Raw genomic sequence first — 15,391 nt, 5'->3', positions numbered from 1 at the left:
AACCGTATTGTTCTCTTCTCACACATGACTCTTTAGCAGTAGTGTGGCTAAGAGGTGGTATCAGACCAGTCAGCCTTAGGGTAGTCTTCCCCAAAACTTTTTGCCTTCCCCCTCCCATTTTTCCTGAATTCGTTTTTGCTGGTCATCGGACCGTGTGCACTTTACCACTGCTAACCAGTGTGAACTTGTGCTCACTCCCTAAAACCTGGTAAATTGGCTTACACCAGATTGGCATATTTAATATACCAATATGTCCCTAGTAAAGTGGTATACCATATACCCAAGGCCTATAAAAATTAATACTACAAGTGAGCCTGTAGCCATTATTGTGCCAATTCGACTTGGCAAAATAACCCCTTGCCAAGCCTTAACCCTTTCCGTGCTAGTGACGGAACCACTCCGTCACGAGCCATGGGCGCACTGTGCTCATGACGGAGTGGTTACGTCACGCTGCAGCCGCTCCGCCCACACTGCATCAATTCCACGCCTGCGCGGCTGAATTAATGAGCGGGTGGGGCAGTGACAGAACCACTGTCATGAGCACAGCGCGCCCGTGGCTCCTGACGGAGTAGTTCCGTCACAAGCATGGTGGGGTCGCGAGCGCCCTCCCTCCCTCCCCCCAGCGCTGTGGCAGAATTACCGCCGCGGCCAAGGGGTTAAACTCCCTCTTTATTGCATACAAGTCTGGCTTAAGGTAGGCCCTAGGTAGCCCACAAGGCAAGATGCATTGTAATTAAAAGGATGGACAAACTTGTGTGTAAATTTCTTTATTTAAGTTTTACTTGCTAACAATGCATAACAGGGTCTTTGTTGCAGTCAAGTTGTATACAGTGCAATTACTTTCAAACCATGGAACAATACCCTCTACCTTAAATCAACTATCTGCTCACCCAACACACTGGCCAGTTACCCCAGTGCATCCTTCACTGCGAGTGATCGGCGGAGGGTCTACTATCATCAGAACCATTTACCCCTATGTCGCTATGTCCTCTGCCTCACGCTCATCTCTGCGGTTGCGCTTAATGTGCTGCTCACCTGCCACCGCACACTCCAGTAGGTCCTGCCTCCAGACCGAAATCTCTGCTGAGAGCAATCTGGTGTCTTACCAGAACCACCCCAATGCAACGATTCGGGTCCCTATGGAAGCACTCCCAAGAGACTCACTTTAACAGTTCATGGCATCAAAATTAAGGATATTTAGGACAAAATACCAACCACACTATCCAAAAACTTTTCACCTGCAGACGGTCCCAGGCCATATGCAAAAATCCAGCTGAGGACTGACATCTACCACATCTGGAATAAGAGCAAGGGTATATTTTTAAAAAGTCTGAGAGGGGTCAGATAGGTTTGATGCAAGTAGTAAATTGTATAAGTTTAAAGCGGGCATTGGTTTACACAAACCTGATCTGCTCACAGGCTTTTCACCACTCAGTCGGTCAGGTCTTTCCCACCATCCACGCTCCATCTCTCTTTCCCAGAGAGCTTTCCCTTACTAGTACGCCAACAGGGCCACATGTAGGTGTGTGATGAAGCACCAGCAGTCCACCAGTTCTGCCAGTCTCTTGTTATACCTTGTGCTCTCTTGGTTCATTCAGAAACATGGTCTAGGCACCCTGGGCTGGATGTGCCAGGCGAGCTTGCTGCAAGAACTGGCACGGGTCCATTCCAAACCGTTCCCGGGCTTGGTTAAATGTGATGAACTGTTTATTGGCATAGAGGTCTCCCACCAGCTTACACACCCACCTCCCGCTCAAATGATATGTTATGTAGCAGGGCAAGAAATGGTCTTCATATCCACACTTTAAACATCTGGCTCTGCAAGTAGGGGAGAGAATCAGGGACCATAATCCCTATCATAAGAACCTCCTGTAGTGTGTAGGGGTCATAGTTTTCCCCTAGGAAGGACTTATCTAGTTCATCTTTGTCCAACCACTGCACTCTGAAGTTGTAATGCTGTATAGTATACAAAAGGGTCCGGCAGTCAGAGACCCCCACTCCACCAATGGAGCTTGTGGGAGTCCAGTTTGACCGGATTTCTACCACCCACCCAAACCATGCGGCCCAGCAATCGGTCCAGCCGTACAGAGGTCATAGGAAGGATTGGGAACACTGCATTCTTCAGCAAAGGAACAACACGGCAGAAAAAAACATTTTTGCCACAGAGATGCGTCCCATCAAGGAGGGTAGTGGCATCTACCAGAACTCGAACGACCAAGCCAGCCTCTCCACCACCATCTCCACGTTGAGTGCATAGTGAGCTTTCGGGTCTCGTGCTACCCAGAACCACCAAATATCAAAAAGCATCCAGTTTCCAGGGTAGTCCCATCCGTAGAGTAAGTACCAGGTCTGCCTGCGCCTGTCGCGCCAGGGGAAACAACCTAGACTTTGCCCTGTTAATCTACAACCCCGAGACTGCAGCAAATTTGCTTGGTCCCTCAAACAAAAGTCAGACCGACTTTTCCAGGTCCCGTAAATAGATCAGTGCATTATCGGCATACAAGGACACCACATGTGGGCTGTCACCCAGATGGACCCCCCACCCCCATGGGTCAAGCCTAGCAAGGCACACGCTCACTAGCAGTTCACCCTGACAGGGATTGTGGCTGTTGCTTTAGCAGCGCCAACCCCTCACTCAACCACCATCCCAAATTCTTACAGGTGAAAACAGGTTTGGAACACAGAGAAAAAGTACGATAAAGTAATCACACGATGGGAGCATGGAAAGTAAGCCCGGTGGCTGGCCTACAAGCACTTCCAAGCACTGCCAGCAGCACCAGACAAGCACTACAGGGGTCCCCGCAGGACAAGGTACTCAGGGAGTTTATGAGCAATCCACAATCGGGCACAGGGCAAGAGCATGGAAGGAGGAGAGTCCCCCACGAACTGGTGAAATTACTGATCGTGTGTGGCTCAATCAGTCAGAGTATGTAGAGAGCAGGGCTGCTCAGGGATTATCCTGGCACTACTGGCTCGTGATTATCTATAATGACACATAATGACTCAAAAGCTCTTTCAAATAGCCAGGTCTTAAGGAGGCGTTTGAAGGTCTGCTCTTCAACTCCCGAAGGGGCAGAGGGAGGGAATTCCAGGCAGAGACACCAAGAGACGAGAGAGGAACAACCGTCCACCCCATCCCCCCCGTCCCCCTTTAGATCTCGGAACCACTGCATCAGAGCTTCGGAGACTCAAAACACATCATTCACCAATGAAGCGGACATGGCCGGTTGAGAAAAAAGCCACACCCCAAACACCGGAACGAGGCGTACATCCTCACGGCCCCTAAAACACACGGGCAACACACAACACGACAGGTTAGATCTTCGCTGGGTTACAATATCACTGCGCAATATTCCATGTAAGCAAGACTCGCCCTCACTCACAGCACCCGAATAAAGCGACCCAAGGACAAGTCCGCAGTAGAAGGCAGCACCCAGACTCTTGACCTTCTCGTTCACACCCAATAAAAGCTTTGAGCAAGGCAGGCTAGGATTGAAAAAAAAAACCTTGCCCTATGTAACTGCTTTTAATGTGTTTTCTAACTTGTTTGAGACACATCTTTGTTCACTGTACTTTTTTCTGTGCATTCATGCTCGACTTTTAACAGCAATTATACGGATTAGTAATATCTTCCGAAGTAGAAGTCAATAAGTGCCTGGCTTCTGTTTCTCGAAGTGCTCTGTACAGTGCTCTGAATCGCCGGTATGTGGAACGGACACTAGACAAGCCCATTCATTCATAAACACATTTTTCGTACACTGCTAACAGCTCATGTTCTTTCCTTAAGCATCATCAGCTAACCCGGCGCGCGCCCAGTGGGTGGGGCAGCAGGAAGACTCTGTAGCCATGCAGTCCTAAAACACTTTCTTGGCTCGACAAGTCAAACAAGTCTTGCCAAAAGAATGAGAAGGAGACACAAAAAGCAATAAACCGTACAAATGTTTACATTCCCTTTCAAGGTGGCTCGCAGCGAGATGCTATTTCTTTGCTGCTGTGTTCCCTTTCACTGCTCGGGCTTTGGACGGGCAGCTCAGCCTGGACTGTCCGTTGTGACCCAAGATGGATGCATATGGTCGTCCTCGTCCACAGTGGCCCTGACAAGTTAAACATGTAACTGGAACACGGCCCAGAGTAAATTACTAGTGGCTGACATTAAAGCAAGCATTCCACCTGTCATTGTATATGCAGTCTAAGTGTGACGTGCATAACCAGATCTGGGTCCAGACGTCACTTTACGGTTTAAGCCATCAGGCTGCTCCTCAATAAGATGGCTGAGCAAGGCTGAAGCTTGTCCGGGAGTTGCTTGTGTCTCCTACAGGTTGGACCTGGCCTACACTGTCCTTTGTGGGGCAGAGCCAAGTCAGCTTGGCATGAGGTTAGTCTCTGTCTGCAATGGACAAACACTAAAAACAGTGGACTCAAATGCGGCCCAGGGGAATTAACAACAATTGAGAGTAATTCAGGCAATTGCTTTTTGTGTTGTAAAGGTCTCTATTAAAAGATATTCAAATACAACACTTTGCTGCCCTACTCAGATTTTTATTATTTTCCCGATTATGCTTCTATTGTCTTCGAAAAGGCTTTCTTGCAAAATACTGGAAAATAAGTGCTCAGAATATCCTTGCATGCAAGACAGTGTAACAGAACACGCCTCACAGTGTCCACTTCCACCAGGTCACAAGCTGGGCAGATTCTTTCAGTAGGACTGAAAGACATGGACATGACAACTTAAATCTACTAGGGATTCTCTCTGATTTATGGAAGATCAACAATAGAACACAGGCTCTGCTTGCCAAGGACTGCCTGTGTCCAAGGTTTACCATAACCAAGGTCGAGTGTGGCTGCTACAACCTCATAACAGATTGTATGGTGACGGACAACAAAGGGTACATGCCTTTTTATCTGTACCGCTGAAGGGGAGCGAGATTGCTCACCTAGGCGCTTGCTGTAAATTTTGTGCAGTCCCATGAGGTCTTTACGTTGCTGCCACAGTGTGGTGAAGTTGTGTGTGGTGTGCTTCTCATGGGTATGTAGGTAGGATCAGGCAATCATGTCAAGGTGAATGGTGGCCAGGTAGGACACGCCGTGAGCCACCCAAATTGGGGATTCCCTTCCAGCTTTTCTTGGTCCTTTCCTGGATGCGATATATTCTATATACACTGTTCCCAAGCAGTGCCATATTCAAGATTATAGAGTTCCTGGAAAAACGTTATATCGGGGCCTTCTTGTTTGGCACTTCGAATGTACTGCCCTTTTCATCTCCATAATGTATATCAATACTGAATTATAGGTACAACTTTCAGAAAAGGCTAAGAAAAACAATCAAAATCTCAATCTGCCCGAAATCTGCCAGCCAAACAGTACTAGTAGAAACTCTGAACATGCACTGATGAAGCCATTTCATCATGTGCTTGGATCTAGGGTTGTTTGTCTTGCAAAAGTATGTTATGAGGAATTCAGTGTCTAACCAGCCTATTGCTCCCACTGAATGAGAGTCCTGGTTATAGACAGTGACTTAATGTAATGGATGTTGAGTTGAAGAGCAGTAATATTAAAATAAGACAATGCAGATAGCTCTTGGCATTGTGCCTTTCATTTCTGGATATTAATAATCACAATGTAATGCTTCTTCAAAACTAGCATTCTAATTGGAACACTGAAAGTCGCACTGCTCTTAGGACAGTCGCCATCCAGCGGCATGAAATCTGGTGATTTTAACGTTAGCTATTTTCCTTTACCATCTAACAGCGTCTGCTTTTCTCTATGGACACTTTTCTGGCTACACAGTGACCCCTGGCTCTGCCGAATAAAAGAAACAGGAGGGGATGGGAGACAGAAATAGAGCTAAAGAGAACAGTAGGACGAGATATGTGCAGTACAGGAAGAATGGAGTTAGAGACAGAGATGGGTGTATCTTTTATACATAATTATTACAGTGGGGCTTCTGGCTGTCCAAATCTCTTTATCAGGGGACCCCATGAAGGGTGATGACCCGGAGCAATAGCCCACTTTGAGACCTAAAAAAAATACATAAATAACAATGGATTTTGGATGCGGGGTCTATGACAGCTCCCAGTCCTCCTTCGTTGACTGGGAAACCAGTTAAGATTCCAAACTGTTCTAATCAGAAAACCGTGCACAGCAAACGGATCCCTCCTCAACCCCAGCACCCATCTCATGCAGGCTTGTCACCCAAGCACCAAGACAGTATCAGACTGGGCTTTAGAGACAAACATTTTGGGCTTGAGTGCAAACCCTATTCAAATGTGGGTGGTCGTCTTTTTAGCGTTGCAGGTCTTTGGCTTGTTTTTATGGAATCTCAGCCACACTGGACAGACTCGCTTACTCAACACTGCACACAGATGATCGCAAGAAACAAACTAGGACAAATGCATCATACAACTGCTGCAGTCTATTTGGCAATTCTGTCGTAATGACTGTTTAGGAGGAATAAAATATGTAACCAACTTGAGAACTCTCTAAAGATCCGAGGACAGAAGAACCCTGGCACACAGATCCACTGAGGTAATAGGGCCCCTTGAGAATGGAGTGTTTCACCATGTTAAACGCTATTACAGTGCTTAGGGTCACAGCTCTGAATCAGAAGGCGCTTGAGTTTCCGCATTCATCCTCCTTAATTGTAACTGACCTATTTTTAAGCTTCTTGCATACTATAAATGTCATGCTGTAAATAAGTTTCTATCTACTAGTACTTCCTGGCTACAGCAAGCCTTATCTGTTTAACTTTGCTACCCTGGACAGTCAAATACCCTAAGTAGTAGCTTTATTTTTGAGTGCAATAGTAGACGGAGCCTTAAGTCGCCTGTGATCAAAGACCGCATCCACCACAGATAATTAAGTTAACCAAGGACTGCTTCAGGGCCAGGGAAAAAGACGAACATGTGTTGGACCCTTTGCGTTTTAGTTATGGTCTATGCCAGTCAGTCTCCATTCACACTCTGTGGTCTCCATTTGAATGAGGTTTATGTTTCAGAACATAATATTATATTCTGCATACTTTGGGTCTTGTGCACGAGGCCTGTAGCATTTTTGTTTGCTGTTTTGCCCCAGAGATGTCTCCTAGTATGAGGCACTAGGACTTTCTTGAACCCATTTTAAGTTCCTGAGTGCGTTCCTCCAATTAGTGATCTGGCAGGTGTTGCTGAGAAACAATGCTCTTGGATTCTGGTGAATACCTGGTGAGATGTTGGCCATGTAGTGTAGGGCTTTGGGTGAATTTAAAGAAATTGAGCACTACAAGTAACCTTTTAGGTCTACTAAGAATCCACAAGTTGGGTCCTTTCTATGCACACTTAATACTGGTTTACAGAAACAGAGGTGCAGGGGTTCTGTGGTATCTCTTCCCATTCTGTGTATAACGTTAGGCTAGATCATGTTTGTAGAGTAGCATTGGGATACTATCAAAGTCTGCAGAATTCGCTTTTGATGGTAGAGTGCTTTGGGGGTGGACAGTCTTCTGCAATGTTCTGGAGAGAGTTTTTCCCTGCCAAAAGCTGATGATCTGGCAAGTCACTAGAAAGCAGCTGTAGGATTTTTCTTCTTTACCTCTGGACATGACAATCACACGTGTCCACTGAGGATCTCCGTATTTACAAGGATTGAGACGCTAAAGCTTGGCTCAGAGGTTAAAGGGGCATACAAAGTGCACACCTCTTTTATGAAGAATGGCTTCTGCCCTCTACACCAGCTGTGATAGATGGCCAGCAGTGGCATTCATGTATACTCCGAGGTAGCTGTACTCTTTGGGGGGGCTGATCCCTCCTGGTAAAGTCTGTGCAGTATCCTTTACCCGTTTTTCTTTGGTTCTTTTTGTTTCTAGCATGTTTGGGATATGTATGTTGAGAGCCAGTGTATTCACTGGGTAAGGAGGGATTGGAGAGCCATTGTGTTTAGTGCGGAGCTGGTTCTGCTGAACATTCCAGCTGACTCGTGCCACATTCTAGTCCTCATAGAAGCTTGGTTGGACCAGGAATGAACCATTGGTGTTCAACCCTCTACTGGGAGATGATCAGGGCTTCAAGGAATGGAGCTAATTAGCATCCCTCCCTGGGGATAGCACAGACAGGTACCAAGGGACAAAGGAAGAGGACAACAGGAGCTCCTCATGCACTGATCGTGCAGTAAATATACACAAGGACTGATGGGCTACCGAGATTGAAAAGTACCATCCTCCCGGTTTGGATCATCGCATCCATCAGGAAATGATAAAAGACTGGATTCATTGGCCAGTGAATTGTTCAACACTGTTCTTGCTTTCGGACCAGTCACATAGCAGGGTCCTCGGTAAGCAGAGAACCAAGAGTTGAACCCAGAAGCTCAATTGTTCACCCCCCCTGGCAGACTGCAGAAATTAGTCTGGACTTGAGAAGGTGCATCTGTGATGGATTGCCTGGCACTTAACAGTCTGACGGAAGGAGCTTATTCTGCAATATCCCAGCGAAGAATGAGCTACCCGGAACTACAGGCGTTTTTAAACTTAAGGAAAATCCAGGCAGCTGCTCACGATAAGGCAACTTGCCGTACTTCAACAAGTGAGACAAAGGTAGCTCCTTACAGTCCGAGCAGGTGAGACTGCTTCTCTCTGGAACCCACCCCTGTTATGTGGGAACCTGTGGGTGCTTCCAGTTACCATCAGTAGCTGGGAAAGACTACCCTGTAGAAAGAAGAACATATGCTCTGCCACTGCCCTAGGACTTGCATTGTATATGGCTTAGTCCTTGCCCATCCTGCACTAGAAGCAAGCAGCACAGTCTCTGTGAGTGCCCTGCTATTATAAACGTTGGACTGGGATTAGCAGGCTCTGTGGTACGGGCCAACACCTATTTTGGTGTCCTCCTACAGCTAGTGGATACTGGGTCAGTGGGACTTTAGTAACAGCGGCCACTCCTAACCAGACCCCTGACAACAACAGAGTGGTGTCCTCGCCAAGCAAAGGGGGCACTTCCATTAAATTGACTAGTGGGACAGTGAGAGGACCAGGAACATTGACTTCATATGAACTGCTGAAGCCAAAATGACTGCAATACAAGTATTGGTGCAGTTGCTCTAGCTTTGAAGAGGAACCCTGTGCAACATGGTTTGTACACATAGTGCTTAGCATCTAGGAGCTATAATACTGTTTGGGATCAGAAACTTGGCCCTGAGGCTTGCGGACTCTTTTGGTCTTTACCATGCATCTTAATTTCATGTGCAGTATATTTTTTCTCGTGTATTTAAGTATTTTTCTTTTACAAATGAAAGCATTGGCTGGAGATAGATCTTATTGGCTGGTATTATGGTGTAAACTGCATTCTGAATGTCTAACCCACCTCTCCTCTTCGGACTGCTCTTCACATTATGCTGAGAGCGTAGAGTTCTCACAGGGAGTAATTGGATATCCAGTTTGGGGTCCTATAGTCCTATGGCCCCAGGACACCAGTGGTGAACAACTCCCATTGATGCAACTGGAACCCAGTAACCGTTGACTGCCCAAGGAAAATCTGTCATCCCAAGTGCAGAAGAGGTTTTCTTTTCTTGCAACCTTTTTTGTAGTTATTTATAAGCTTCTGGGGGAATATAGTTTTGCTTCCCTTACTTTTTTTTCTAAAAACAGGCTTTGATTTGCTTACCAGGCCTATGTCCTGCAGCACTCTTGCGGGAAATCTATGCTGTGCACATAACTTTCTGTAGTGGGTGTTGGGAGGATAAGTTCACATGCGGGAGGCATTCAGCACCAGACCTGATGCCTAGGATTCCTTAAGCAGTGTTGCTATGTTTTAATATTTATGCGGAATAGGCTAGGGTGTAGATTACATACATGTCAGACTCTTTGTCTGAATCATCCCCCTCCCCCACGCCTCCAGGTATGTTTGAAGATCCTGTTAGGGTGTGGTCTATCATTACCATGCAGGTAGCTGAAGCATACATCACTTTATAACATAGGAGGTCCTGTCCCCATTTCCAGCCTTTAGTAACATTATATTTACTTCTGGGAGCCAGAGCAAAAACTTGTTTCTACACTTTATGAAGCAGTCGAAAAATTACCCCTCTTGGCTTTTATCCTGACTAATTCATCTTATGTCTGTTTATATTTCATGTATTATTATGTAGCGCTGCCGTGGCCATCACAGGCGTGCTGGAGTATTCTAGAGGTTGGAAAACAGATTAACATTAAAAATGAAGCCACAGTGAAGCAAACACAGGACACTGGGTAGGAGCAGATGTTGAGTGAAATACATAATGCATAGCAACAGGAGTTCTACAGTTTCAAAGTATACTTATCCTATTGTCGTAATGTAAGAGGGGGCTTTACGGGTGCTGAGCTGGTAGGTGTTCAGTAAATGGTTCTTTAGACCAGCAGCTTTTAACCTTTTGATAGATTTAGACCCCCACTGAATCCCTATGCGAAGCCGGGCACCATGCCTAAACAATCTGCACAATGCAAACCTCTCAAAAGTAGAAAACAAAAAATACAAACAACTGCAGAAAGAAGTGTGCATCAGACAAAGATAAAAATTATGAAATACCGCCTTTAATTCACAAACAAAAATCGAAATTTTAGTGGTAGGTTGGAGATTTCCAGAATTAGGGTTTAGTTCTGAAAGACAAAGCAATATGCTAGACTCCAACATATCACTTTGTCTTTTTCTTGTTCCCAATGAATCCTCTCTTTCTGCCAGAGGAAGCTAGTATTTCACGAGGCCCCTAATTCTCCATACTTTTGTTTGCTGTACTTGTGCAGCTACCACGAATCCAGTTCAAGCTAGTCAAGTCAAGTCAAGTCAAAAGATTTATATAGCGCGCTACATACCCGTAGGGTCTCAAGGCGCTTGAAGAGGCTACCAGCGTTTAGCCTCCAGATTCAACTCTCTTCACATTTACAAGGCATTTTACACTTTCCAATGTTGCATTGTTAAGGGTATGTACTTTATCAATGTACTAATATACATTATTTTTCAAGACAGTTGTGGCCCACAGGTTTAGAATCCGTGATTTAGACCAGCTGGCTTCTTTGTTCACTGTGGCTTAAAACTGCTAACGGGAGAGGTTTATTCTGGCTGCAGCATGGCATTTCTAGCTTCATCGTTATTCTCTTTATGCCTCTGCCGCCTGGCCGTGAAACATAAAGAATGTTTTCAGAGTCTACTGATAATGCTCTCTGCTCCCAGGGTACTCTGCCCTCTTGCCTGGCTCCCACCAGATGCAGAACTGCCTGCCGGGAAGGGGGAGGCGGGAGAGTCCACATCATAGGTTCCGGGCTCAGCCACGTGCACCTGCAGTCGCACGCGCTTCTTTCGTAACTCTCAAGAGGCCCTCTATTAAGGAGCAGACCTCTTTTTACCCACACTTCTATGTCTCACCTATTGGTGTTAACACGTGCTATTACGCGATCGAATGATACCAAATTCTCGGAAGGATGAGAGTCTGAGTCGGCCCTCTGTGACACACACCTGCCAGTTGCAGGTGGCGTGCAGATAGCCAGAACCTGGCTTAGTTCCCCCAACCAATGGCCTAGGTTAACTCACGGGACAGAAGTGCGAACGCACTGCCACCACACACACGCTCACATTAGTACAGTGAGGTAACAGCCAGGAACCATCACTGGAAGGGGAAGCGGCGGGGTCACTGGCGCGGTGTTTGACGTCACCCAGCGCTATAAAGAGTTATAGCGCGTCTGTCAAATCCTTACGATTGCGAAAATACGCTCAACTTTCTTTTCCCACTACTACACAACTTTGTAGCAGACTATGCAAAAATAATGCATGAAGATTTGCTCTAAACACAAATATATATGTAAAATAGGGCAATTAAAATGAAGTTGCACAAAAAAAAAGACAAGTTGGGGGTTCCGACGGTCAGCAAAAACGTAAAACAGGCAGCTCAGTTTTTTTTAAAGCCAAATGAGGGCTTTAGTCCAAATATACGGAGAATGGCAAACAACTCTAAACATGTTAACAAGAGTATTCTTTCTGCTCCAGTGAGACGTCATTTGCATTTTAGCCCACACTTGCCTTTCTCAGGCTGCGAGGGTAGTAGTAAACACGTTGGAAAAGAGATGTGGAACTAAGTGGCACGCGGCCCTCCCAGAAGCCGCACATATCAGCACCTCTCGACGGTGTGTGCCTTCTGAAGCCTCATCTCAGAGCTTAGGTGTGTGCCTGCACTGAAATACCCACTCAGGGTGTGTAGGGTGGTTTTGGTGCTAAATACAGCTATGCGATGCTTCCATGAAATCACGTCAGGTGGCGGGGGGGGGGGGGGGGAGATTAGACCAGGTGGACGTTCTGGTTGAACGGCGTTCTTCGCCGGCTGTGCCAGTTTCCTCCACAGAGAGGAGGTTGAGGTCAGCTAGACGGTGAAGGCGAGGCCTCAATTCCTCGATCTGCACCCGATGGGAGTGCTTAAATTGCCCCACCCCCTCATGTCATCACATAGTCGGTTCTCAGGTATAGGCTCTTTTCAGGTAATGGCTCTTTTCAGGTATAGGCTTTTAACCAACAGAGAACTACTATCAAATAAGCTCTTCTGACTGATTCAACTGACGCAAATCAAGATATCTATACCGAGAACGCAACGAGCTCTGCTGTTGTCCCCACCAAACTATGTTCAGAGACACAGATGAGGCTGAAGGCGAGAACGGGACAGCCTGTGTGTGTGTGATAAAGAGCTGGTCACAGGATCTGGGGGCCTAAAGGGGTGCGTTACAGTCCGGGCAGCGTAACTTCCGCGGTTCGATTAAGTCTTGCTGCAGAAGTGGCCCCAGTTTACCTATGACCTTTGACCCACACTTCTTCTGACAACTGTTCTCTTGTGAGCCGGACTCAGCATAGTTACGTTTGGGTTCGCAGTCCCTGATTTGTCTAAGCCACACACACCCGGCAGCTCTGACCGCCCACGCCACCTCTGAAGTGATTCCACCCGCATCCCCGCACATGCGGTCCATGCCACTGTCGTCCCTCGGGGACACACTCACAACCCACACTTACCCCAGCAGAGCCCAGAAGCCGGTAAGTAGGCTGTGCACGAAGGAAGTCCAGATGTTTCTCCATTTCCAGGGGTTTCGCAGCGCGGACTGCGGGGTAGGAAAGAAGCGATCCACACTCCGGTTGAGAAGATGGAAAGATGCAAACGACCCAGCGACCAGCAGCACACCGGAATCCATGGAAGAGTGCGGAAACAAAGAATCCGAAATGGGAGGACAGATAGGGATACAAATATGAGAGAACAAACTGGAAGGATACAATGAAAAGGGAAAGAAACAAAAACGATGGGATGGGCTGTAGGGTAAGATAAAAAAGCAAGATAATCAGATAAAGAAATGTGGATAGAGGAGGGGAGAATGGGGAAAGAAGAAAGAAAGAGGGGTGAAAAAAGTGGAAAGAGACAGATGATAAAAGCCTGAGAAGAGAAGAAAGCGGAAATAATTGCGGATGAGGAGGGGCGTGATGGAGAGAAAGAGTATAGAAGGGGTGGGCGATCTCAAGCCTGGAGAGAAGACACTGAAAATGGGGCGAGGGGTCAAAATAAAGAAGAGACGAGGTGTGGAAAGGGCAAAGGAAAGGGGGTATCTAAATAAGAAGTGAAACTAAAGAGGAAAGGTGGAAATTGGCCGATGGGCGAGGCGGAGTGCCTACAGCTCTTTGCTCAGTGTTCCTTCGCTCTTCTTCTCTCCCTCGGGCGCTCTCCTCTCGTGTCTCACGGGGGGATCTGCTCCCTATCCCCTTAAGATATCCTTCCTCTGCTACTCTCGCCCTTTTCGAACCTTGTGTAACATTTTCTCGTAACCAGCAAACAAGTGGCCTCCAGCGTTCGTCCATTGGCTAACCTTAGCCACGCCCAATCGTCTCCATGGCGACCGGTCACACCCCCGGAGGAGCGATTGCGCCACGGAGTATTTATGGAAGACTACAACTCCCGAATGTTTTGCGGGTTAAACTACCAGTCCCAGCAACCGCCGGGACTTTGGCGGGCTCAGCTATATACCTGCGCTCGGAGCGAGTCCAAACCTTGTATTCAGTTGGGATGGTACGAGGACTGGGACGTAGCCAGGAATAATGATGAACAGAGACATGCATTAAGAGACCGGAATTAGCAAGGCATGTAGAGGAAATGCAAACCAAAACATTAAAGCAACGGGGGCGACTGCCTCGCTCCTAGTGTGATACAGCAAAAACTCAGTGGCCCGCATCACAGGTTATGCACATGGCAACATTTTAGAAGAGCAAAGTGAAACATTTTAAAAAAAAATATTTGGAGTATGTTTTTCTCCCATTGACTTCTAATGAAGCAGTGTAAATTTCAGTCGGGAGACAGCCTAAATAAAGCAATTTATTGTTTTAAAAATTGAGAGTCTCCTGCCTGACCCGGGTCTATTGGCATTTATGGGTTCTGTAGAATAGGGCATTGCTTCAAATTGAAATATAGAAATGCAGGTACTATTTAGAATAATGGTTTGCCCCATAGTAGGGCAGATACTCTCATTAAACGCAGTGGAAGCAGTGCTGAGAAGTGCAGGTACTTGCTCTTTCTAATTGAAGAGCTGCAGGTACTCTGCACTGGACAATACCTGCGCATTTAAAGCAAGGGCTTGGCTGACTTTTGGCATGGGTGAGCTGTGCGCAGGCCCAAGGCGCCATGCTTCTGAGTGGCACTTGGAGGTGTATTAATTAAGTTTATGCAACCAGCATCACCCCTCTATTGCTCTAACCTTGTCCGTGTCCCTGTGTTATCTTTTCTCTGTCACATTTACCAGTTTAAAGTGGCCTTTCGTATCGTGCCATAGGCGATATTTTTTACACCCCTTTTGCCCTCTTCACTGCCCTCCCTTCGCCTTCTCACCCATGATGACACTCCCTAACACCCTCATCGGCATGAGGCACCTAAGCCATGGGCGATTTAGGTGAGCTGGGGGAGGTCCAAAGAAGTTTGCATTCAGGGACCATTCACTGCTCAGCCAGGGAGTGACCAGTGAACACAAAAGGGACCCAGCTGTATCGTATTAACTAGCATCAGCAAGGGCGCCAGAGCGCTATCAAAGCCAGGGCCGGCTCGGACCACAAGAATAGGGTGAGATAATTGCCACATGTGGTAAATGCCATTACCCCACAGTGGGGAACTTACTACCAATTGGTGAAATCATGCATGCTTAATTCCGGTGATCACATAGAAAGAGGATCATTTAAATTTAAACCCACCCACCAGCGTAATTGTGTCCTCACTGGAACCTTTGTTCGCTAATGACATCACAGAAAATCACACCGGGTACTCAGTTTCAGTTTTTTTAACGTCTTTATTTCGATTTTTCATCATAAAAGACACATATATACACAAAAATTACAATGAATACAATTGGTGCAACAAAGTCATAAATATATAAATATTTAAATACACG

General features: G+C 46.6%; 1 protein-coding gene across 1 annotated transcript in view; it reads right to left on the bottom strand.

The window, feature by feature from the left end:
* The window catches only part of TLCD2 (TLC domain containing 2), a 137,368-nt gene extending 123,594 nt beyond the window's left edge, over positions 1–13,774 (bottom strand). Inside the window, exon 1 of the mRNA XM_086955206.1 lies at positions 12,987–13,774. Within this exon, the coding sequence (XP_086811332.1) occupies positions 12,987–13,162 (176 nt within the window). The 5' untranslated portion in view covers positions 13,163–13,774. The remainder of the gene's footprint in view (positions 1–12,986) is intronic.
* Between the last annotated feature and the right edge of the window lie 1,617 nt (positions 13,775–15,391).

Source organism: Lissotriton vulgaris, chromosome 2_1 (assembly GCF_964263255.1).
Source record: "Lissotriton vulgaris chromosome 2_1, aLisVul1.2, whole genome shotgun sequence".
In the NCBI taxonomy this organism is placed as follows: domain Eukaryota; kingdom Metazoa; phylum Chordata; class Amphibia; order Caudata; family Salamandridae; genus Lissotriton; species Lissotriton vulgaris.
This window is presented reverse-complemented; position numbering and strand designations above follow the sequence as displayed.